The 23166-nt window shown below is 46.1% G+C and overlaps 2 protein-coding genes across 2 annotated transcripts; both read right to left on the reverse strand.

Moving 5' to 3' along the window:
* Positions 1 to 14241: 14241 nt before the first annotated feature.
* LOC123410617 (putative transferase At4g12130, mitochondrial) lies at positions 14242 to 17547 on the reverse strand. The gene is made up of 5 exons (XM_045103559.1): positions 16869 to 17547; positions 16026 to 16279; positions 15822 to 15920; positions 14936 to 15094; positions 14242 to 14841 (listed from the first exon to the last, which is right to left on the reverse strand). Exons 1-5 carry the CDS (start codon positions 17309 to 17311, stop codon positions 14597 to 14599), a joined length of 1200 nt encoding a protein of 399 aa, XP_044959494.1. The 5' UTR covers positions 17312 to 17547; the 3' UTR covers positions 14242 to 14596.
* A 1856-nt stretch (positions 17548 to 19403) lies between these two features.
* LOC123409650 lies at positions 19404 to 22665 on the reverse strand. Its single transcript, XM_045102506.1, has 6 exons — positions 22082 to 22665; positions 21795 to 21964; positions 21627 to 21707; positions 21139 to 21214; positions 20955 to 21053; positions 19404 to 20083 (listed from the first exon to the last, which is right to left on the reverse strand). The coding sequence occupies exons 1-6, from the start codon at positions 22467 to 22469 to the stop codon at positions 19947 to 19949; spliced, it is 951 nt and encodes a 316-aa protein (XP_044958441.1). The 5' UTR covers positions 22470 to 22665; the 3' UTR covers positions 19404 to 19946.
* Between the last annotated feature and the right edge of the window lie 501 nt (positions 22666 to 23166).

A 23166-nucleotide genomic window follows, 5' to 3' on the forward strand; every position in this document is an offset into this window, starting at 1 on the left:
AATTTTTAGGATCGTGATTGTATTTGATATACTGTCGTATAACACAGATGAGCCATCCATGGATGTACGGTGATCGACGCACAGCCGCTTACAGAGAAGGCGTGCATTCTTTTCGAGATGCAGCCGATGCGAACAAGCATGGTGGTGGCTATATGTTTTGTCCATGTGTTGAATGTCGGAATGAGAAGGATTACACTTCCTTAAGAGTCATTCAGAGCCACCTGCTTCGGTCCGGTTTTATGTCGGGCTATAATGTTTGGACCAAGCACGGAGAAAGAGGGGTTATGATGGAAGACGACGATGAAGAAGAAGAGAACGATGATGACAACTACCGATCTATGTTCCCTGAGTATGCTGATACCGCAATGGAAGACAATGAAGAAGAAGATCAGGATGGAGAACGGGAACCAGATGAGCCCGCTGATGCTCTTGGCCGGGTCATTTCTGATGCACGGCTAGGTTACGACACAGAAAAGCAGATGTTACAGTTCATTATGATGCCAGTGCTTATATAAGGTCCAAAGCAACCCGGCAATGATATTGATGTGTACCTAAGGCCATTAGTTGATGAACTTTTACAGCTGTTGACCGAACCAGGTATACGTGTGTGGGACAAGCACAAACAAGAGGAATTTGACCTTCGAGCGTTGCTTTTCGTAACCATCAATGATTGGCCTGCTCTTAGTAACATTTCAGGACAGTCAAACAAGGGATACAATGCATGCACGCACGTACAATCGTTGTTTTCTTCCGCCCAAGCATCCCTTAAAAAAAAAAAGGCAAGCATTTCAATGGCAAGGCAGAACCCCGGGGGAAGCCTGTCATCCGTACTGGTGCTGAAGTATTTGATATGGTCAAAGATTTAAAAGTAATCTTTGGAAAGGGTCCTGGCAGCCAACCTGTTCCTAACGGCCCTGATAAGCGTGTACCCATGTGGAAGAAGAAATCTATATTTTTGGAGCTACCCTACTGGGAAGTCCATGAGGTCCGCTCGGCAATCGACGTGATGCACCTAACAAAGAATCTCTGCGTCAATATTCTAGGCTTCATGGGCTTGTATGGGAAGTCAAAAGATACACCGGAAGCACGGGAGGACCAGGAACGTCATAAAGGAAGAGATGGCATGCATCCAGGGCAGTTTCAAGGGCGTGCCAGCTACGCTCTTACTAAGGAAGAGAAGGAAATCTTCTTTGAAGTCCTTTTCAGTATCAAGGTCCCGACTGGCTTCTCGTCGAATATAAAGGGAATCGTAAATATGAAAGACAAAAAATTCCAAAACCTAAAGTCTCATGACTGCCACGTGCTTATGACGCAATTGCTTCCGGTTGCATTGAGGGGAATTCTACCGGAAAATGTTCGCCTGGCAATTGTGAAGGTATGTGCATTCCTGAATGCAATTTCTCAGAAGGTAATCGATCGAGAAAGTCTATCAGGGTTACAGATTGATGTGGTCCAATGTCTGGTCAGCTTTGAGTTGTTGTTCCCGCCATCCTTCTTCAATATAATGACACACCTCCTAGTTCACCTAGTCGAAGAGATTAGAATTCTCGGTCCTGTGTTTCTACACAATATGTTCCCCTTCGAGAGGTTCATGGGAGTCTTAAAGAAATATGTTCGTAACCGTGCTAGGCCAGAAGGAAGCATCTCCAAGGTCTACGGAACAGAGGAGGTCATTGAGTTTTGTGTGGACTTTCTTCCTGACCTTAAGCCGATTGGTGTTCCTGAATCTCGGTATGAGGGTAGGCTGACAGGAAAAGGCACACTAGGAAGGAAAGCAAAAGTATGTATGGACGGGCATTCTTTCTCTCAAGCACACTACACAGTTCTACACAATTCCACCGTGGTGGCTCCGTATATCGTGAGACACAAGAATATTCTACGCTCCGAAAACCCGGGGAAGGCTGACTCTTGGATTAAAGGGGAACACGAGAAGACATTCGGCAGTTGGTTGCAGACACATCTCATGAATGACGACACCGTTGGAGATCAGCTGTACTGTTTGGCCAGGCCACCATCTTCGACTATATGTACTTTCCAAGGGTATGAGATAAATGGGAATACATTTTACACGGTTGCCCAAGATAAAAAGAGCACCAACCAAAATAGTGGTGTCCGCTTTGATGCAACAGACGAGAATGGGCACTATTTGGAAACATATTATGGGTACATAGAGGAGATATGGGAACTTGACTATGGACCTACTTTTAAGATCCCTTTGTTTCGGTGCAAATGGGTGAAGCTGACAGGAGGCTGGGTAGTTGTAGACCAAAAGTACGGCATGACAAGAGTGGATCTCAACAATCTTGCGTACATGGACGAACCATTTGTCCTAGCCAATGATGTCGCTCAGGTTTTCTATGTGAAGGACATGTCTACATTAACGAGAAAAAGAAATCAGCAAAAGAAGATATCATCCGATGAGCCAAAACGCCACATAGTTCTTTCAAGGAAAAGAAACATCGTGGGAGTAGATGACAAGACAGACATGTCAGAAGATTATAATAAGTTTCATGAAATTCCGCCCTTCAAAGTGAAAACTGACCCAAGCATTCTACTGAATGATGAAGATTCTCCATGGCTACGACCCAGAAGAAAACAGAAATAATAGATAGGAATATTGGTGCAATAATGTAATAATGTATTAAACCTTTTATGTAATGCATGTATGGAACGTACTAAATTTCAAACACTTTTCATTTTCATATTATCCATGTAAGAGATGAGTTCTCGTTCGAAACCCTGATACTTCGAGAGAGATTGTACGTTTTGTACACGAAGTGCATCCAGTTTTTGTCGTAGCCCTCTCAACTTTTTAACACATGCTATGTGGGTGAAATGATGATAGCATGCCAACTTTCAACATTTTCAGAGTTCATTTGTAGTGCTTTTCAATTTCAGGGTCAACTTGCTCAAAAACAATAAGTAAATCCACGAAATATACCAAATGAAGTCAGAAATTGTTGAAATTTTGTGATGTGCCTTTGAATGGTGCATTTTGAACACACAAAAAGTATGGAGTTCAAATAAGTTCACAAAAATAAAATCCCTTTGTAAGAGATGAGTTCTCGTTCGAAACCCTGATACTTCGAGAGAGATTGTCCATTTTGTACACGAAGTGCATCCAGTTTTTGTCTTAGCCCTCTCAACTTTTTAACACATGCTATGTGGGTGAAATGATGATAGTATGCCAACTTTCAACATTTTCAGAGTTCATTTGTAGTGCTTTTCAATTTCAGGGTCAACTAGCTCAAAAAAAATAAGTAAATCCACGAAATATACCAAATGAAGTCAGAAATTGTTGAAATTTTGTGCTGTGCCTTTGAATGGTGCATTTTGAACACACAAAAAGTATGGAGTTCAAATAAGTTCACAAAAATGAAATCCCTTTGTAAGAGATGAGTTCTCGTTCGAAACCCTAATACTTCGAGAGAGATTGTCCGTTTTGTACACGAAGTGCATCCACTTTTTGTCGTAGCCCTCTCAACTTTTTAACACAAGTTATGTGGGTGAAATGATGATAGCATGCCAACTTTTAACATTTTCAGAGTTCATTTGTAGTGCTTTTCAATTTTAGGGTCAATTAGCTCAAAAAAAATAAGTAAATCCACGAAATATACCAAATGAAGTCAAAAATTATGGAGTTCAAAAAACCATATTATGAAATTAAATATTATCATTGGCGATTCATCTCTATTATGAAATCAAATATATCGAAAAACCATTGCAGAACATATGACCAAATTAATACAAGTTCATCATCACATTAAAGCCAAAGAACATTAGTGATCAAAAGTTATTATTGCAAAAAATAAATACATAAAGTTCTCTCATAAAACAACATACAGCTATGTAAAACATTTAAATGCAACAACAAACGCGATCAAAATCGCAACTAAGGTAACAATTGACCCAACAGCATAATGATACCAAGCCTCTTTATCAGTGGCATATTTTCTAATATTCCTAATCTTCAAGCGCATTTCATCCATCTTCAAGCGCATTGCATCCATCTTCAACCGCATCGCATCGATCTTCATCTTGCGATCATCGATGACATCGGCGACATGCAACTCCACTTCCATATTCTTATCCTCAATTATTTTCAATTTTTTCTTCAAGTATTTGTTTTCTTTTTCAACCAAATTTAACTTCTCGACAAGAATTTTTATGTGGGTTGGAATTTCCGGTTCACATACCTCCTAGATTAAAAAAAATATGTCACATTGGTCGTCATAATTGTCATAAACACTAAATAAAACAAATAGTTATAAAAGATAATATATACCACATCCGAATCATAGACAGGACGAGGGCCGACGGAGGCGGATACCAAAACCATCGCACTATATAATAACAAAAAATAATGAAAGTGAATAATTTTTACAAGTATGTATGTAAATCATACAAGTAAGATTTTTTTAATTTTAAAAAGAAGATAAGAACAAGAGGCTCACCACGGTGGTGCTCGCAGTTGGTGCACGGCCAAACCTAGACAAATATTAAGGAAAATGGATCTTGGAGGTCGAGCTTGGAAAGGAGAAAGCTTAAGTAGAGTGGCTCGGGCATTTCATCGAACACGTCATGTGCATGAACTAGAGTGGCAAGAGCATGGCATGGTCACACTTCAACAACCAAAAAACAGGGGATATGGTGGGCAGGGCGATGGTTTATATAGGCAAAACTTTAGTCCCGGTTCTTTCCACGCCCCGGGACTAAAGGCCCCTGCTTCCCGCCTTCTGGTCAGCCGAAAAAGGGCCTTTAGTCCCGGGTCGTGGCTCCACCCGGGACTAAAGGGGCTTTAGTCCCGGATCGAGCCACGAACCGGGACTAAAGATCCACCTGTATAAGCGGGAGATAGAAAATTTCGAACCCAAATCGTCCATTTCTCTTCTTCTTCCTCTCGTTCTCTCCTACCCGGCGCGGCAAGCGACTAACTCGACGACGCCGTCCTGCTCGCCGCCGTCTGCCGTCCTCCTCGCCGTCGGCTTAGTCCTGCTCGCTGCCGCCATCCTCCTTGCCGCGCGCCGCCCCGTCCTCCTCGTCGTCGCCGTTGTCCTGCTCGCCGCCGCCGTCCTCCTCGCCGCGCGCCGTCGACACCTCCGGCCGGTAAGCCACACGCCCCCTCCTCCCCGACACTCCGGCCAGCCGTCCTCCTCGCCGCCTGCCGTCCTCCTCGCCATCGCCGTCGTCCTTCTCGCTACCACCGTCCTCCTCGCCGCGCGCCGCCCCGTCGTCCTGCTCGCCGCGCGCCGCCCTCCTCGCCACGCGCCGTCGACACCTCCGGCCGGTAAGCCCCACGCCCCCTCCTCCCCAACACTCCGGCCAGCACAAGCAAAGAAGAAAAAGGAGAAGAAAGGAAGAAAAAGGAGAAGAAAGGAAGAAAAAATAGAAGAAAAGAAAAAAAGGAGAAGAAAGGAAGAAAAAGGAGAAGAAAGGAAGAAAAAGGAGAAGAAAGGAAGAAAAAGGAGAAGAAGAGGAAAAATAGAAGAAGAGGAGAAGTAGAAGTACAAGAAGAAGTAGAAGAAGAGGAGAAATAGAAGAAGAGGAAAAATTATTTTAGGGTTAATAGAACTAGTTTAATTTTGCTATTGTATATGCTTAAGTGTCCGGGACTGGGCTCCGCCCGGCTGGTATTTTAGAGTTTAGGTTCTAGCCAAGACCCGGGACTAAAGGTCCTCCTATATAAAACGAGCCTTCGAAGTTTCCAACCCCTCTTATATAGTTTGTTAGTTTATTAGTTAATCAAATGTCTGTTTTTTGCAGAACTATGGATCCACATATCAGGAACCTCGAAGAGGAAGAACTTCTCGAAGATATAATCAAAGACGGCCCCGACGTTGAACCAGCTGAATCTCCGTCGTCATATCTAAACGACTCCGGATATGGAATGGAGGTCGAGCGACACGAAGATGAAGCCGCCGATGGGGCAGGAGATAGGTCCAATGACGGAAAAGGTGATAGCTCCATTGATGGAGAAGCCGGTGGAGAAGCCGGTGAAGAAATAATAAAGTCCGGCGAGGTATACATATGAAGTTCGACAATCACTTGTAATATGTGAAAAATATTGGAGATAGCTCTATATTGTATACATATACATTCATTTGACAAATGTTTCTCCCTCTTAGGCCTCCACATCGAGCAAATCTACGAAACGAGGCCCGACTAGAAAGTTGGATGCACGGACGCATTACACCTTTGAGGTGATAATGCCTACGGGCGAACTCAAGCTTCCTAAGAATGCTGCTGACACATTCAAGAAGCAATGCGGAGTTCTCGTTATGGGTCACGTCCCGATCAGCGTTCGGGAGTGGAACAATTGCAAAGGGGCAGCGATAGTGACTATGTCGCCGAAAGGTACAAAGATAATCTTTGGAATGATCTCATGTCACATTTCAACCTGCCAGAATGTGAGAATGAAGACGCCGCAGACAAACTGAGGGCCAAAGTCAAGCAGTGGACTCTAAAGAAGATGGCCGAACTGTTCCGTAGCTGGAAGAAGAAGCTATGGAAAAACTATCTGAAGACAAAGAAAGTGCCAGTATTCGAGGGGTATCTAGCCAAGCAGGCGAATCACTGGAAGGAATTTCAAGAGTACAAGGAGTCAGAAGATGCCCAGGCATTATCAGAAAAGAACAAGATAAATGCCGACGAGAAGAAATATCACCACAAGCTGGGGCCAGGGGGCTATGAGACTGCCATCCCAAAGTGGGAAAATAAAGAGCAAGATCTGATAGATAAAGGCATCGTACCTGAACCACTCCGTGATGAGTGGGAATGGAGAGCAAGAAATTGGTTCCTTGCGCATGGTGGGTCGTACGACGAAAAAACAGGGGACCTCATCTGCAATGACAATCTTAGGATACCCAGGGAGAATTGGAAAAGGATAGTGAAAGAAATTAAGGAGGGACAAAGAAAGTTCACTGCAGATAGAGATAAAGATTTGCTCACACTGGTCCTCGGCAATGACGAACATGGAGGACGAACGCGAGGCTTCGGTCCATCTTACCCGTGGTGGCTTGGGTTTGCCAGAGACCAAGACACTTACAGAAGCCGAGAGAGACCAAAGAAGCGGCAGCAGGATGAGAAGAATGACAAGTTCAACCACTTGCTTGCCAGGGTTAACGAGCAACAGAAGCAGATTGATGAGCTTAGAGAAGTACCACGCCAGGAAGATCATGCACTTGATATTACCGGCGCTCCATCTAAGCGGAAAAGCAGCGTGGCTGAATCTGAGGCCCCGCCCGACGATGAACGAAGAATGATAGAGGGCGGTCCCGGCTACCCCGTGGATGGAATCAAGGATTCAACATCATGTGAACTTCATCAGAAATTCAAGAACATATCCATGAAGGTGGCCATCGGACAAGCTTTACCTTCTGGCCCTAATGCACGCTGGCATGGCCGTGAGATTCCAGCTGGCTTTGCTAAAGTCGGGGTGGATGAAATCATGACGGGGTTTAATGATATGGAGCTCGACATAGCTGGACCCGAAGATGAAAGGACACTCGGAGAAGTACTGGGTGGAGTCATCCTATGGGACAAGAACTACATCAAGCTTCCAGGCTCGGCCCCAAGGACAACACCGCCTCCGAGTCGTCGGAGGTCACCTACACCTCCATTACCTCCAAGCCCTCCACATGACGTCGGCCAGCACAACACGAGTCCATCTCGATCACCGCCGCCGGACTTGGGTCGTCCGTCTCCGCCGCTGCCCGCTCCGGATACAAACCCTGAGCCTGCCACGGATACAAAGCGGGAGCGTGCCACCAAGAACGCTCCGCCGCTGCCCGCTCCGGATACAAACCCTGAGCCTGCCACGGATACAAAGCGGGAGCGTGCCACCAAGAACGCTCCGCCGCCACCCGCTCCGGATACAAACCCTGAGCCTGCCACGGATACAAAGCGGGAGCGTGCCACCAAGAACGCTCCGCCGCCGCCCGCTCCGGATACAAACCCTGAGCCTGCCACGGATACAAAGCGGGAGCGTGCCACCAAGAACGCTCCGCCGCCGCCCGCTCCGGATACAAACCCTGAGCCTGCCACGGATACAAAGCGGGAGCGTGCCACCAAGAACGCTCCGCCGCCGCCCGCTCCGGATACAAAGCCTGAGCCTACCACGGATACAAAGCGGGAGCGTGCCACCAAGAACGCAACACCGCCGCCCGCTCCGGATACAAAGCCTGAGCCTGCCACGGATACAAAGCGGGAGCGTGCCACCAAGAACGCTCCGCCGCCGCCCGCTCCGGATACAAAGCCTGAGCCTGCCACGGATACAAAGCGGGAGCGTGCCACCAAGAACGCAACGCCGCCGCCCGCTCCGGATACAAAGCCTGAGCCTGCCACGGATACAAAGCGGGAGCGTGCCACCAAGAACGCTCCGCCGACGATTCCTAAGCCACAGAGCACCCCCAAAGCGCAAACGGTCGCCCCTCCCAAAGGTACGTCATGCTAATCTTCCTATCGGACCTTATGATCGTACCCCCGAGGAAAACGCCAGGATAGCAAAGGAACATCATGATGCGCAGATGAAAAAGAAGGAACCCGACCCTTCTATCACAGTATGACTTATACCATAAGCCTGATGACTATACATGCAAATTGCAGAAGGAAGTGAAAAAGAGAAGATCTCGATCACCACCGCCGGACTTGGGTCGTCCGTTTCCGCCGCTGCCCGCTCCGGACACTAAGCGGGAGCGTGCCACCAAGAACGCTCCGCCGACGATTCCTAAGCCACAGAGCACCCCCAAAGCGCAAACGGTCGCCCCTCCCAAAGGTACGTGTGCTAATCTTCCTATCAGACCTTATGACTTACACCATAAGCCTGATGACTATACACGCACATTGCAGAAGGAAGTGAAAAAGAGCAGTTCAACTACAAGCAAGAAAATATCAGACGTTCCTCAGCTTGGACAACAGGCCAAACAGTCGATCCCACCCCTCAAGGTGTTAACCGAGAATGTTCCCCCTCCGGTGCAGGGGCTAGCTTTAAAAACAGCAAAGGAGTTGGCGGCTCAATGTGGTATCTCGGTTGAAGAATTGTTGTCTTCCCAAGACAACAAGATACCCAAGGCTGTGGTAGCCCCTAAGCCAAAGTTTGTCATGGGTGAGCCTTTGGTCAGGAAAGATGATCTCCCAACAAATATGTGTTACTTGCATACATGGTACTTAAGTGAATCAAAGAAGGGGAGAACGATGATCGTGCTGAGTGTGCCACGGGAGTACTACGGCCGCCCCGAAGAAATCCATATCGACTTTGATGAACTCTTCCAGATGTACAATGCCGACGCCCTCGACAAATCGCTTATGAGTTGCTATTGTCTGTAAGTTTTTCAATTCGTTGTCTACATATAACTTGTTTAGTTATTTTAATTCATTGTCTATATATAACTTGTACTCTATTATGCAGAATGAAGATTCTGGATTGTAAAAGTAAGAGCATCATAAATATTGCGTTTATTGACCCAGATAAAATACATATAACGACGCTAACTAATTATCCCAAGGAGACGGAGGAAAACCTTCTAAGGTTTCTAACAGATCAAAATTTCTGTGACCACATACTGTTTCCATACAACTTCAAGTGAGGGTCTTTACTCTGTTGTGTCCATTCACTTATAAGTGTAATTGATAAGTTACTGACACACACACACACACACATATATATATATATACATGTGCAGCTTCCATTGGATTCTGTTGGACATTCAAATTGATAAGGGAAGAATTGATGCCTTCGACCCATTATCGAGACCCTTGGATCAGTTCCAAAGCCTGCAGGACATGCTCCAAGGGTAATTTTAATCATTCTTGCGCCCTATCGGTCTCTTTCGATGATTTTCTGATATATCAATTAATGAAAAACTTAGCAAATCATTATCCTTGTCGGGCAGGGTTTGAAAGCGGTTCAAGTGCGTGACTCCCGGTAAATTTCCTGAGAAGCTGACCTTTAGAGCGGCTCAGGTAAGTAGTAGTATGATATACTTCTATTAATTTTCAATACATTTATGATGCTAGATTATTATTTTGATTATATATATTCTATTCTCGTAAAGTGCGACCAGCAGCCACGGAGAACGCATCTATGCGGATACTATGTTTGGGAGACCATTCGCACGTTTACCTCTGAGCTCAAGGAGCACAGATTCGACGTAAGCAATGAACATTCACACCTCTAATTTTACCCGTCATTCTTTGTTATCATGATTGATATTCATATTCATCTCCTCTTCTTATATAGCACACGGCCATGAGGACGAAGGTCCTACCAGAGCAACGCGCGATTGCTGTTGCAGAGGAGCTTGCGGGATTTCTCAGAACGGAAGCTATAGATGACAAAGGACGATTTAGTGTAAATAGGGGCCATTACTGATGTTCGTCCATGTAATCGAATAGACGGGCTCTAGTCCCGATAATTCAGATCTGCATATAATTGTATATATATGCTCGCTTGTAAGATAAGTTAATCTTATATATATATACGCATAATTATTTCTATTTAAATTATATGAAAACTAATTCCCGAACACCAAACCAGGCATCACGTTAATCTCCCGAACACCTAAACCCTAAAACCCAAAAATAATTTTCATTCAAAAAAAAACCAAAAAACAGCAAAATCTGAAAATCTTTAGTCCCGGACCGTGTATAGAACCGGGACTAAAGGGCCTGCCCCTGGGGCGCTACGAGGCGCCCACGTGGAGCCCCTTTAGTCCCGGCGTGTAAGAGGATCGGGACGAAAAGGTTAGGCCTTTAGTCCCGCCCCTTTAGTCCCGGTTGGTGAACCGGGACTAAAGCCCCTTACGGGCCGGGGCTATAGGCCCTATCCCCACTAGTGTTTGCTCTTCGGGTGAAAGCCTAAGGCTCGGCTCGGTCGGGCGACGGCGTCGACATTGTTGCTTCCCTCTTTGGGGTGTCGCCTTGAAGAGCTTTGGATCCCGTTTGCACACTCCATGGGCTAATAGACACTCACGACATTGCGGTCGGCCAGTGCCCGTCCGGCTATATGGGTGTGTGCACGGCTTCCTGTATGTGGCAACGATGACGGCGTTGAGCGGAGTCAGGTTTGTTGATGGTTCTTAGTAGTCGGTCTCTTTCGGCGTGTTCGAGGGGTCGTCGTGGCTCGCTTTGTCTTCATGAAATCGGAGCTGCTGAGGAAGGTCCCTTGCAGTGACGATGACATGAGACGGGTGGTCGGCTCTGGCGCTGGCTCGACGCAAGCCCAACGCTTTTCTCCTGCAATGCTTGTCAACGGAGTCGGAGCTGCCTGGTCGCCGGCGTGTGTGGCTGACTATTTGGCATCAACCAGCGCAGGCCTCTACGTTTGTTTGCGGTGAGGGCTTCTTCGGTGGTCGTCGATGGTGGAGTTGGAGTCGCCCTCGCGGAGGTGTGATGACGATGACGCCTGGCTGCAACCTCGACGATGATCTTCGCTTCGGCAGTGTGTATGCGTTCTTGTGTGGGTCGCTAGGTCGCCCCTATGTGCCTTGTTTTGTGAGCATAATGTGACAATTTTCGCCCGGTTTTTCGTTAATTGACCAAGCAATTCTCTAAGGACCGCGTTTCAAAAAAAATAATCAACGACACGACTTGATATGCTGAACACGTAGGCTTTGTCAGCATATGGTCTCATCTAAGGACCTACACTGTGGGCCTGAATTGACCCATCAGAACTTGTATCACGAAGTTGTACACCTGTTCTCTTTATGACAATGGTGAATAGCTCCAAAGCTTCAATACCATGGTTGTTACACCAGATATTATTGGACATTTATGTAATGTTATACTTAATCATTTAAGGGTGACAAGAGAGATGGAACATGCTCATATATAGTTTGCAATGTGCGCAGTCAAGGAGTGGAAGTCAGTTGTTGCTAGGTGGAACATGCTCATATATAGTTTGCGAAGAAGCCATCGAGCCATCTGCATAGTGTGCATGCAAGGAGTAGAGCTCGGTCTTTACTTGGTTCAGATCAACTATACCACAAACATGATGCACATAAGTGCTGCACTTGGTTAGTATTGGAACCGCACTTGCAATTCCACTAAATCCCACTGATATCCTAGGACTAAGAAGCATCAGGATTTGTGATTACGCCTGCCTAGATTTCTACACCCAAGTTAACAACATCAGTGTTGTTGCCGCCTACAGGTGTATTGCTTCACAAGATTCACAGTGAACAATGCCAGCTGTACTCACGGCCAGGCAATCTAGAGGATTCACCTCAGGCAATCTTCCATGTTCCATACTATTTTTATTCAGTGACAAGAGGGCAATAAGTGGATGGATAGTCACTTCAGTCCAATCCGTGATTCCTAGAGTGCAGCATTCATGTTGGCCTGGCATGTTTGGGAATCACGAATCGCTCCATAAAAAGGAGTAGTATTTGGTTTCTCCTAATATTATAGGGACCGTGATTAATTTTGTCTGAAAGAAAATAAATACTGATATTTCTAAAGCGCTACACATAGTTTTAAATAGCCCGCTATAGCCTCACTATAGCCTTTTCAGCAGGGTGTCGCTAAATGGTATCATGTATAAATATGCCGCTATAGCCCGCTATAGCTGATTTAGAGGCTCGCCGCTATTTGCCGTAGCCCGCTATTTAAAACTATACTATTAAGCACTCAGAACAAAGACAACAAAGGACACGCTCAAAACAGAACAGAGGCGGGCTGTAGTGTTGTTTCAGTGTATGTATTACGTCCAATTTCAGCTAATTAACCATGACAAGATATTTCTTCATTGCAAACACAAAGTAACAACTTTGGACATGACTTTTTGACAAGAAAAAATATTTGGAAAATTAGAGCATCTGTTCCACAAAGGTTCGAAAGAAAACATTTGCAGAGTGGGAAATCCTAAAATTAGGATACTTATTTGAGTGTATACTCTGTACAGTATCCTAAAATCCTAAAATCCTAAAATTCTTGACCTTTCAGTGATACAAAGGGTGGAGTACAGAATAAATTAGGCCCAGCAACTAACAAACAACAAAACATGGTGGGGTAACCTTTGCTAAACTGCCTCAAACTGCTCCCCTAACGGCGCCTCTCTAAAAGACTTGGTGCACAAATCCTTCAGGTTTGCCTCTATGAACTCCCAAGAACTTTATCACTTCACTTCACCGAAAATTTTGGTCAGTTACTGGAACATACTTACATGGATCAAACGACTGCGCTCTGTTGTTCTAGGACCTGTGTGCACACAGCTGACTCGCATGTCCTTTGTCGTGGATGGCGCAGGTTGCGGTTTGCTTCAATGTTGCTTCGAGCCGCAAGATGTCATTCCACGGCGCCCCGAGAGCTTACCATACCAATTTTCTTACCGGAGACATCGTGAGCTTGAATTAACTTGTCGGAACTTCTAGCAGGAAATTGTACACATGTGCTCATTATGACAATGGTGAATATCTCGAAAGCATCAATATCATGGTTGTTGAAGCATACCTTATGGTACACTAATGTAATGGTGTTCATAAATATTTGAGGGTGAGAAGAGAGATAGAACATGCTCATATATAGTTTGCGGAGAAGCCATCAAGCCATTTGCGTGTCTGTGATGGAAAGGAGTAGAGCTTGATCTTTGCTTGGTTCGTACCAGCAATGCCACAACGTAAAGTACGCGGGTTCTACACTTCGTTAGAAATGGAGCTGCACTTGCAATGTCACTAAAATCCATTGGCACCTTAGATTTGGGAAGCATCAGGATTTGTGATTATGCATGCCTATGTTTCTACACATAAAGTAATAATATCAGTGTTATCGCCGGCTGGAGGTGTATTACTTTCGAGGAAGGACGACCAAGATGGTAATACCTTTATTGTAACATCAATCTCATTTATGATCCGTCTTAAAATAAGTGTCTCAGTCTTGATATAACTTTGTCCTAAAGCAATTACAAAGTTAAGACATTCATTTTGAAACAAAAGGAGTAATTTGCAATTGGCATGCCACGTTTAGGACTAAGAATCGCTCCTGCCTATTTGATTTCTACCAATTGGCTGAATCATAGGGATAATGATTAATCTTGTTCAGAAGAAGAAAAGTAGCATATTTTTGGAATTGTTGTGTGTTCATTCAATCTCTCTTATTTCAAAAGATAGGTGCGGCAAAATAGTGATGGTTAAGTGCTCAAAAGGCATTCAAAAGAGAGGTTACGACAAGTTGTACTGTTTTTTCAAAAGAGATGGTTAAGTACTCAGAAGGCATTCAAAAGATATCTTTGCTCCGAAAGCAAACTAGTAAACTAGCAAGATAATTTTTTTGCCAAATTAGATCATCCGTTTCAGGAACGGTGGGAAGAGAACATTTTTGGGAAGTGGCAAACCCTAAACAACGATACTTATTCGAGCGTATACTTTGTACACTGTCATAGTAGCTTATTCTTGATCTATCACTGATACAAGGGAGGGTAAAGAAGAAATTAGGTCCAGAAAACAACAGACCACGGTCAGATCACCTCTGCTTTGCTGAATTGTCTGCAACTGCTCCCGTAACGACGGCGCCTAAATCCTTCAGGTTTGCCTCGATGAACTCCGAAGAACCTCATCACTTCATTTAACTTGAAGTTTTGGTCAGATACAGGAACTTTAAAAGATCAAGCGACCGCGCTCTGCTGTCCTAAGACCTCTGTCCACTCAGCCGGCCACCAGTCCGGCTTGATCGCCTTGACCCTCACATCTCTGTTGTCGCTGATGGTGAGGCTTGCGTTTTCCTTCAGTGCTGCTTCGAGCCGCAACAGGCCCATCCCACGGCTGCCGAGAGCGGTGCTTACTGTACCGACTTTCTTACCGGAGGCGTCGTCCACGACATCTGAGCCTGGAGCAACAGCCTGCTCGAGTTCTGTTGACAGAGGATTTGCAGAATCAGTACCTGGTTGACAGATAGATAGCCTGGATAGGTGCATACCGTGCATTACTTAAGACAAAATTATTACCTTGGTCGTTTTCATCAACGAACTTCAAGGGTAGCAGGCGCTTCCTAATGACACCACGGTGGTGTGTGCGTGCGATAAGCTCCTGACCAATATAGCAACCCTTCTCAAATGAAATAGCATTCAGGCCTGCGAGATTGTACTCAAGTGGAATTGCTTCACCTGATTCAAAAGAAGCAAAAGAGGAAAAAGGACAAGGATTTTAGTGCTTAAGCTGGAAATACAAGGAAACACATTGTAACAGCAAAAAAAGGTATAATTAGGAAAGCAGGCAAAATGATAAGAAAAATTATGTTAATTGTGCCGTACGCGTATAAGGTAAATATATTAGACAGAGTTCCCATACCAACTTGCCCATGTGACAAGAGACAAGAGACTGCATGCTTCTAAGCTATGCCTATGCCCCTACAGGCACCCTACTGAACTATTCACTAGCACGAATCAACCAGAATTTCTGGGCTCCTAGCACTAGCATCTTAACTCATAAGACAGAAGTGAGATCGCCTAAACGATTTACGGGCTTCTAAGCTCTTCCCTGTAGATAATATATACCATTGTAAAACATTTATCGCCACCACTAACCAACCAGAATGGCCTGACAAAACATGAGTAATTAAGCAATCTGATTCCTTAAAATTGCCTCAGTATATACAGATGCTTTCATCAATAGTTTTACTGTTGCTAACTGGATGGAGTATAGTTCTTCCTGTACCATTGAATTGCATTGCTGGGTACCAGTTTAAATGGCCAGACTCTTGAACATAACACTGAACCAATCATTCCAGGATCGAAGTAATGTCCTTAACCAAAGAACATCAAATAGCTATACAAATCTCCAAGTATGCCGATGTTTCAGTGTCTTAACAGATCAACTGGAAATTAATCCTACCTTTTGGTATCTCAGTTGAGCCTTCTGCAACCCCATTTTCTATACGCCAAAGCAAATAGTGGCGTTCATCTGCTTCTTTGTCAGCCTCGACAAGTGGTGCTGGGGGCAAAACCAAGAGTTACTTACATGTTCAAATGAAGATCGGTAGATATTGAGCACCATATCAAACGTAATTTTATAAAGCACCACAAATAAATGACTTACGTATTGTATCAGCTGGAAAGATTCCTCTGTAGCCAAGAATGTCAAGCCGAGGATCTTTGAGCCACTGCCAACCATGACCGTTCCCTTGTGCAGATGACTCAGCAGCATGGTCACTACCTTGTCCCCATCCAATGGATTGAGCCTCGGGTTCTTGGGTGGAAGGCGCAGCATGTGCCACATCGCTCCCAAATCTTTGCCAGCACAGAAACTCCTCGCTTACATTATCTATCTCAACCTTGCTCCGTAGCCGATATCTACAAAATGGACAAGAAAGTAGCCAGGCAGTAAGACATTTGAACTAGAGAATGGACATAGGAGTTGCCAGCCTATCTCGTTGGAAAGCTATAACGGAAGTCGATAAAAATAAGTATCCAACTTCTCATGTCCACACCACAGTCGAGAAGAGCCCCTGAAAAAAGGGATTCCTACTTGGGACCAAATCAAGCTCATATCCAGAGTTAGACCAGAACATGCTCAGGATACTAGTAGAGACCAAACCATGCTCAGATTCCTAGTTGGGGCCGAAACATGCTCAGGATACTAGTAGAGACCAAACCATGCTCAGATTCCTAGTTGGGGCCGAAACATGCTCAGGCTCCTAGTTGGGACCTGAACGTCCCCAGCTAGGTGTAAGTTCCCGATTGTGATCCAGCTGATGTTCTTCTGGGGCTGGAACTATCAATGTTAATCCAAGATCCATGATTCCCAGTCATGTCACTGACCATCTTCAAACTGTATCCCCCGACACTGACTACCCGAGGAAACAACATCTAATTAATCAGCAAAACTGTATTCCGTTTCAGGATGGGAATAATAAAAATCAGGAACGCTGCGAATCCCCACCTCTTGAAGCAGGCGAGCAGCTCGTCGACCTCGGCGGCGTCGACGTCGGCGAGCACCTCCCCGTCCCCGCCCTCCACCTCCCCGGCCTGCGGCGCGGAGCCGGTGCGGTCGAGCATCTGGGAGCGCGGGGCGGGGCGGTAGAGGAAGAGGTCGTAGAGGAACCTGCCCTGCGGCGTGAGCAGCGCGGCGTACCGCGGCGGCGGGGCCCGGGCGGGCGCGTTGGGCGTGGGCGCGTACCGCTGCGGCTGGGACGAGGCGGGGGCGCCCTGGGAGAGGAGGTCGTTGGTGAGGAGCGAGTTGAGGAACCGCGCCGCCTCGGGGCCCCGGAACCGGACCACGGCGCGGGACGCCAGGCGGGTCGCCAGCACGCCCGGGTCCGCCGGCGGGCCCGCGTGGAGGGGCCGGCGGCCGCGCGGCAGCAGGCGGCGGGCGAGCGGCAGCATGGGGAGGGAGGCGCTGGGGTGCGGTGGGCGATGTGGCGAGGGTTTGGCGGTCGGGGTTTGGGGGCAAATCTGAGGGGGTCGGCGGGTCACGGCGTTTTCCGAGGGGGTGGAAGCGGCGGCGGAGGCGGAGGCGGAGGCGGAGAGGGACGCGTGGGGAGGGACGTGGCGGGAGCGCCACCCGGTGCGTGCGCTCTGGCGTCGCCTAGAGATGTGTAGACGAGGGGGTGTCGTGTGGTCGGCACAGTTAAAATACAGTACAAAAATGCTAAATATATAAAAAGTTATATACTCCATCCGTCCGAAAATACTTGTTCTAGAAATGGATATAATGAATGTATCTATAACTAAAATAAGTCTAGATATACATTTATCTCTAGGATAAGTATTTTCGGACGAAGGAAGTATAATTATATGATGATTAGAATTTTTTTCCTAATTAATCTCTCTCTTCTTGATTTTCAAAAGTGGTGGGGCCTCATTCATCTTAATCTTCAATCAAAATCCATCTATCTGTAAAACCCTGTAAATTTATGTGCGTGTAGCATTACTGGTCAAATTTATGTGAGTATATAGTAATATTACTTGTTTCTCCTCAGTCTCTCACAGGTGCTCATAGGGATACAATGTGCGTGTGTATGTTTATAGAGACGAGTGTATGCGTGTGTATTTAGACCCTTATGATTTTTTCCTTTGATGCCCGTTTGATTCGTAGGATTGGAATCCTTAGAATTTCTTCACATGATCCATTTGTACTACATTTTGAAGAAAAAATTTCATCTACTCAAACCTTTTTATAAAATTCTTTTGTTTTTTCTGTACTATCATACATTCTTTCAAATCATGTAGGATACCATAAGACATGTCATCCTATTTCTGCATTTTTTCTATTCCTTCATTCTGAGAATCCTGCGAATCTAAAAGGCCCTAAAATTAGTCTGCCTGAAGCAAAATCATTAGAGTTGCACGAGTCAGACCGGGGCAACGTGTCCCCGGACATGCCATCAAACTTAATAACAAACACACCAGCATGACCATGACGTCGGAGAAGGAAACAAGAACTGTCAACCTCCAACCACCAACCCAGCACAGATGCCCCGTCTTCCGGCTATAACTTTCGCAGAGAAACATCTGCGCGTACCCCCGGACGACAAAACCTCCCTGCTCCACCACGACATTGAAGAGAACGCCACAACAACGAAAACAAAACAGAAGGAGAGACATGCCTTAAGGAGTCACCCTCGTCGCCTCGCCGACGCCATTCATGAACTATCGGCGTCAATCTGACAGATCGGCAAACACACGATACCGTCAATCCCGAGACGCCGCCATAAAGAAAATCGTTACTGTGGGAGTAAAGCTGAGGTAGATTTGTTTATCCGAACGTCACTCTCACCACCCCAACGTCGTGCTACCACCTATAAAGCCAAACCCTAACTACGGAGCGGAGGAACGGGTCCCTCCTTCCTCCTACTGCCGGAGCAGCGATCGGAGGGAAAGGTGACAAGCCCTGCCCGATGTAGATTGAAGGTAGAGGAACGCCTCCCTAGTCGCCTCCATGTCTAGGTTAGGAAATATGTTGGTGTTCACGTACTTGCCTCATAGCCGGATGAATGATCTGCACGTAAGATATTTAAATACTACTACTTGAGGGCTCATTTTTAAGAGTAAATACTTCAGAATTCCATAAACGCATTTGCACATCCAATTCCTACGATGGACTGATTCGACACATTATTATGAGATTGACAAAATCGTTACGGATTTTTCGTGATCGACAGTAACTCTCACACGACATAGAAAAATGCAAGCATCAGTGTTAAATTTAAATCTTGATCACTGATAGACTAAAATATTATTATACTCTTAACCATTCAATCACAGGTTAGTTTACGCTTGTATGTAGAGTGACAACCATCCAATCACGGGTTATTTAACATGTGGCATGTACCTCTCACAATGGAGTAGGGGTCTCTTCTTTAAAGCTAAGGTCCATCTTCATGCCGCCCAACCGGAGAGCAAAACAGGACATTCCCACGGAACCAAAGCAAATGCAACATTACAACAGTAAAAGAACAGTTCTGCAAGACAAGGCTAATAACACTACAGTATCATAGCCCCAGCGCACGGGCTTACCCCAACAAATACCAGTTTTATCAAGCAACCATCCACAGGAGTAATCTTCATCAGAATGCTGAATACTACTACAGAACCGTTGCAACTGCAGGCACATAGCTTGTATTCTTCTAGTGTTATTCGTGTAACCTGGCACCAAGGGACATTACAGATAGTAGAGTTGATAGCGTATCATTACAGACAGTAACACAAATGGACTCCATCAGACAATTGTATTTCTGTTCCAGGGCACGAACAATCCCCATCAGACAATTGTATTCCCGTGCCCTGATAGCGCATAGCAGATCACGCCCGGACCTCCAGGCCTCCATCACTTTCAGTTTAACTTTCTACTCGTATCTAGCTAGAGGAAAATCCGCCAGACAAGAGCCAAGCTGCTTGCACAAACCAGCAGTGCTTTATTCATCAGCCCTGTGGATACAGAAGGTTTTCTTTCTTCAGGAGATTGGGGACGAATCGTGATTGATTTTCGCCCACAGGCCACGCCTCCTCGGATCTCTCTTCAAGAGATTGGGATGATTCGCGATGATTTTGGCTGCCCGTTGCCGTGCCTCCTTGGATCACGATGTTGCTGTTGCCGCGTTCTGGGGAGCGCCCAGTTCTGTGTAGGCTGCCTGCCACCGTTGGAACCATGGTTGCCTGTCGTGAATGAATCAGTACAGACTTGACGGTTAGAGATGGCCTCACAAATACATAATGATGCTGCCCTGACGTGGAGTAGTATATAACTCGTCTCAGCAGATACAAGCCAATCCACATGTTAAAGATCAAACCATAGGTTGCTCGTACTAAATGGTAGTAGCAATGATAGGCAGACCAGAACAAATAGCCCTATGTACTATCACAGTTCCGCAAGTGTATTTTCATCTAATTATCTTGTTGCGTTCGAGCATAACATATTGTCATACTCCATGTAGCCATTTCTTCTCATTTAGCTTCAGAGTTGAATACAGGAGTGCTGAAATTCCCATCAATCAGTTCATCATACTTGATGCAAATACAACAGCCACATCAGCATAGTGTGAACAGGTTATTTGACACTTCACTTGATCTTTTAAGTCCACAGTAAAATCCAGTAAATCATAGTCAAAGCTACAGAGACTGCAGAGAACTAATTAATCACTCCTGTAGAAGATCATCCAGCCTCTAGGGAATAACTACTTTCCAAATTCATGTCTGGTCATGTTAACATTTGCTGAATAAGCACCAAAAAATATTTCATATGTTCCCCTTCTCAGTCCTACTTTATATATGAGCAATCAACATGTCCAACAGCTGTTCTCCAGAACTGCGATTGTGAGTGGTGACCCACTAAGAAGCTGTCCCTTTCTAATTTAGCGACTTGAATGCACTTTGTTTTGTGATTTCTAGCCCATTTTGAGATGCAGCATGTATATTTTCTGCCATAGGAAGAAATGTTGCAATATCTATCTGCAGTTGCTAGCATTCATGTTGAACGGCAAAGTTAACAATGGCAAGGCATAAGTGAGAAGAGATAGATATTGATTACCAGAGTTATCGCCATTAGATATACCGGCATTCTGGTTCCAGCCTGGTAAGTGTTGTCCAGCATTGCCCTTCCATGATTCTTCAAATCCAGGTAACTCATCTGTATAGAAAAATATTATGAATGACATATAGGAAGCGTACTGCCGGCACATCAGAGCAGGAAAAGGTAGAAATATAAAACAAACCTTCATTGAGATTGTGCAGTATCTGTGTACTGTCCACCTTCCCATCTGATTTCAGCTTCCTCGTTACCGAGTGTCCCTAAAACAAATTAATGCAATGGAAATTAGCGACGAACTCGAATTCACCGGATATAGAACCCAAGCATTACAGACAAGTTATATATGTCACTGCTGGTTCAATTGGTTAATAGAAGGAAAAATGGCTGCAAACTCATATAAACCAGATATGATCTAAGCTTTCGAAGTACAAGTTAAATTGTCCATCATTCCTGATTCAATTGATTTTTGGCTTTGACAGTTTAGGTAGGTCAATGAAGGGATTGAGCTGTCTCATAAAGGGATTACAGATATGATCTGTCTCATAAAGGGATTGAGCTGCAAAATTTATCAATATGACTTATGTTTCAATCCAGCGTGCATATAGTTATTCAATATGGCTTTGACAGTTTAGGTAGGTCAATGAACATATCAAGGGGTCATCATCTGGCTACCTTATCATGAATTCCTCTGGAGATCCTATGAGTGGCCTCTTTAGTCGTAGTGTCTGCTTCCTTGCTTTCTTCGACAGTAATCTGAAAGAAACATACTCAGTATCACTTTTAATTACCACAAATCAGAACGAATAAAGTGAATCAGTCCCTCATCAGTAATTTTCCTACCCCATCGCTGCCGCTCCTCCAGGTCTTGGAGGCCGTATAGTAGGCTCCATTAATACCGCCATAAGTCACCGTGGAGCTCTGGTACGTGAAGGAGCGCGACTGCGGCTGGCCGCCGCCGTTCGCCATGTTGGGATCTCGCCGCAGCTGGACCTGACCCCCTTGTCGCATCCCTACAAACACACAAGATGCAATTCCACATCAGAGAAATTCAGAACCACGCGCCATCCCACGAAACAGTTACAGTACATGGAAGAAACTGAAGCAATCTCTCTCAGCCCAGCCCGTACCATCATCATTCCCATCATCCGGCTCCTGAACATATGCCCCGCGGGTCGCCTCTCCGTCGCCCCCGTCTTCATCGTCGTCGATCTCCGTGATGACGGGCCCCCCACCGTCGCCGCTCCTCGCCGGAGCTTGCACGAGGAACCCGTCCCCGGGCCCGAACCCGAACCCGCCGAACATGCCCGGGCCGAAGAGGCTAGGGCCGCCCATCGGGCCGAACATCCCGGGGCGGCGGCCGAAGCTGGCCCCGAACGGCTGCGTGAAGAAGGGGTCGTCGAAGGGGTCCCTGCCCCCGCCGAACAGGCCGGGCATCGGGGCGCCCAGCCGGCCGAATCCGGCGAACGGGTCGCCCCCGCCGAAGGGCCCGTCCCTCCCGCCCCGCCCCCTCTCCATGTCTACGGCGGGGCTCTGCAGGCAGGAGCGAATCCCGGCGGGTACGAACGATTGGGCGAGCGAGGTTACCTGGATCTCCGGGGGCGGCGGGGAGGGGGGAGGAGGTGGCTGCTGGGGGATCGCCGGAGTTGCTTGCCGGGGACGGCGCTTTAATTCTCTCCGATGATGACGGGGTTGGTGTGGGGATTTAGGGACGTGGCGGGGCGTGGCTGGGTGGGGCGCGAGGCGTCTAGAATGCCCCGTTTCACGAAGGTTCGGGCCGCGGGAAACCTCCGGAACAGGCTGCGTAGTTCTGGGCCGGGTGTGGGCGGGCTTTTGTTTTGTTCTCATTTTTTTTCTGCGAGGAAAAACAGCTTTGACCAAACCGAAGAATTTGACCAGCAGATAATTGATTATGACCCTTTGTCTCAAGAAAAAGGGAAGATAATTATGACCATTGTAAAAAAAAATCTAATTATTGGACCTGCTAAGCATCACACGTATGACACGAACACTGTGACAATCCCGAACGTCTTTTATGTTAAATTTAGTGCCGCGAGGATGGCAATTTTGGTTGTCAAGCATGCCCACTTCATTTTCAGATGGCAAGCTTAAGACCTTTTTGTTTGTTTGCTTTTTTTTTGGGTGACACATTTGGTTGTACAAAACATGAGGGCCGGAACGCTTTGGGCCACACGTGTGATTGTTATCATTTGGA

This window comes from Hordeum vulgare, chromosome 7H, assembly GCF_904849725.1.
Source record: "Hordeum vulgare subsp. vulgare chromosome 7H, MorexV3_pseudomolecules_assembly, whole genome shotgun sequence".
NCBI lineage: Eukaryota > Viridiplantae > Streptophyta > Magnoliopsida > Poales > Poaceae > Hordeum > Hordeum vulgare.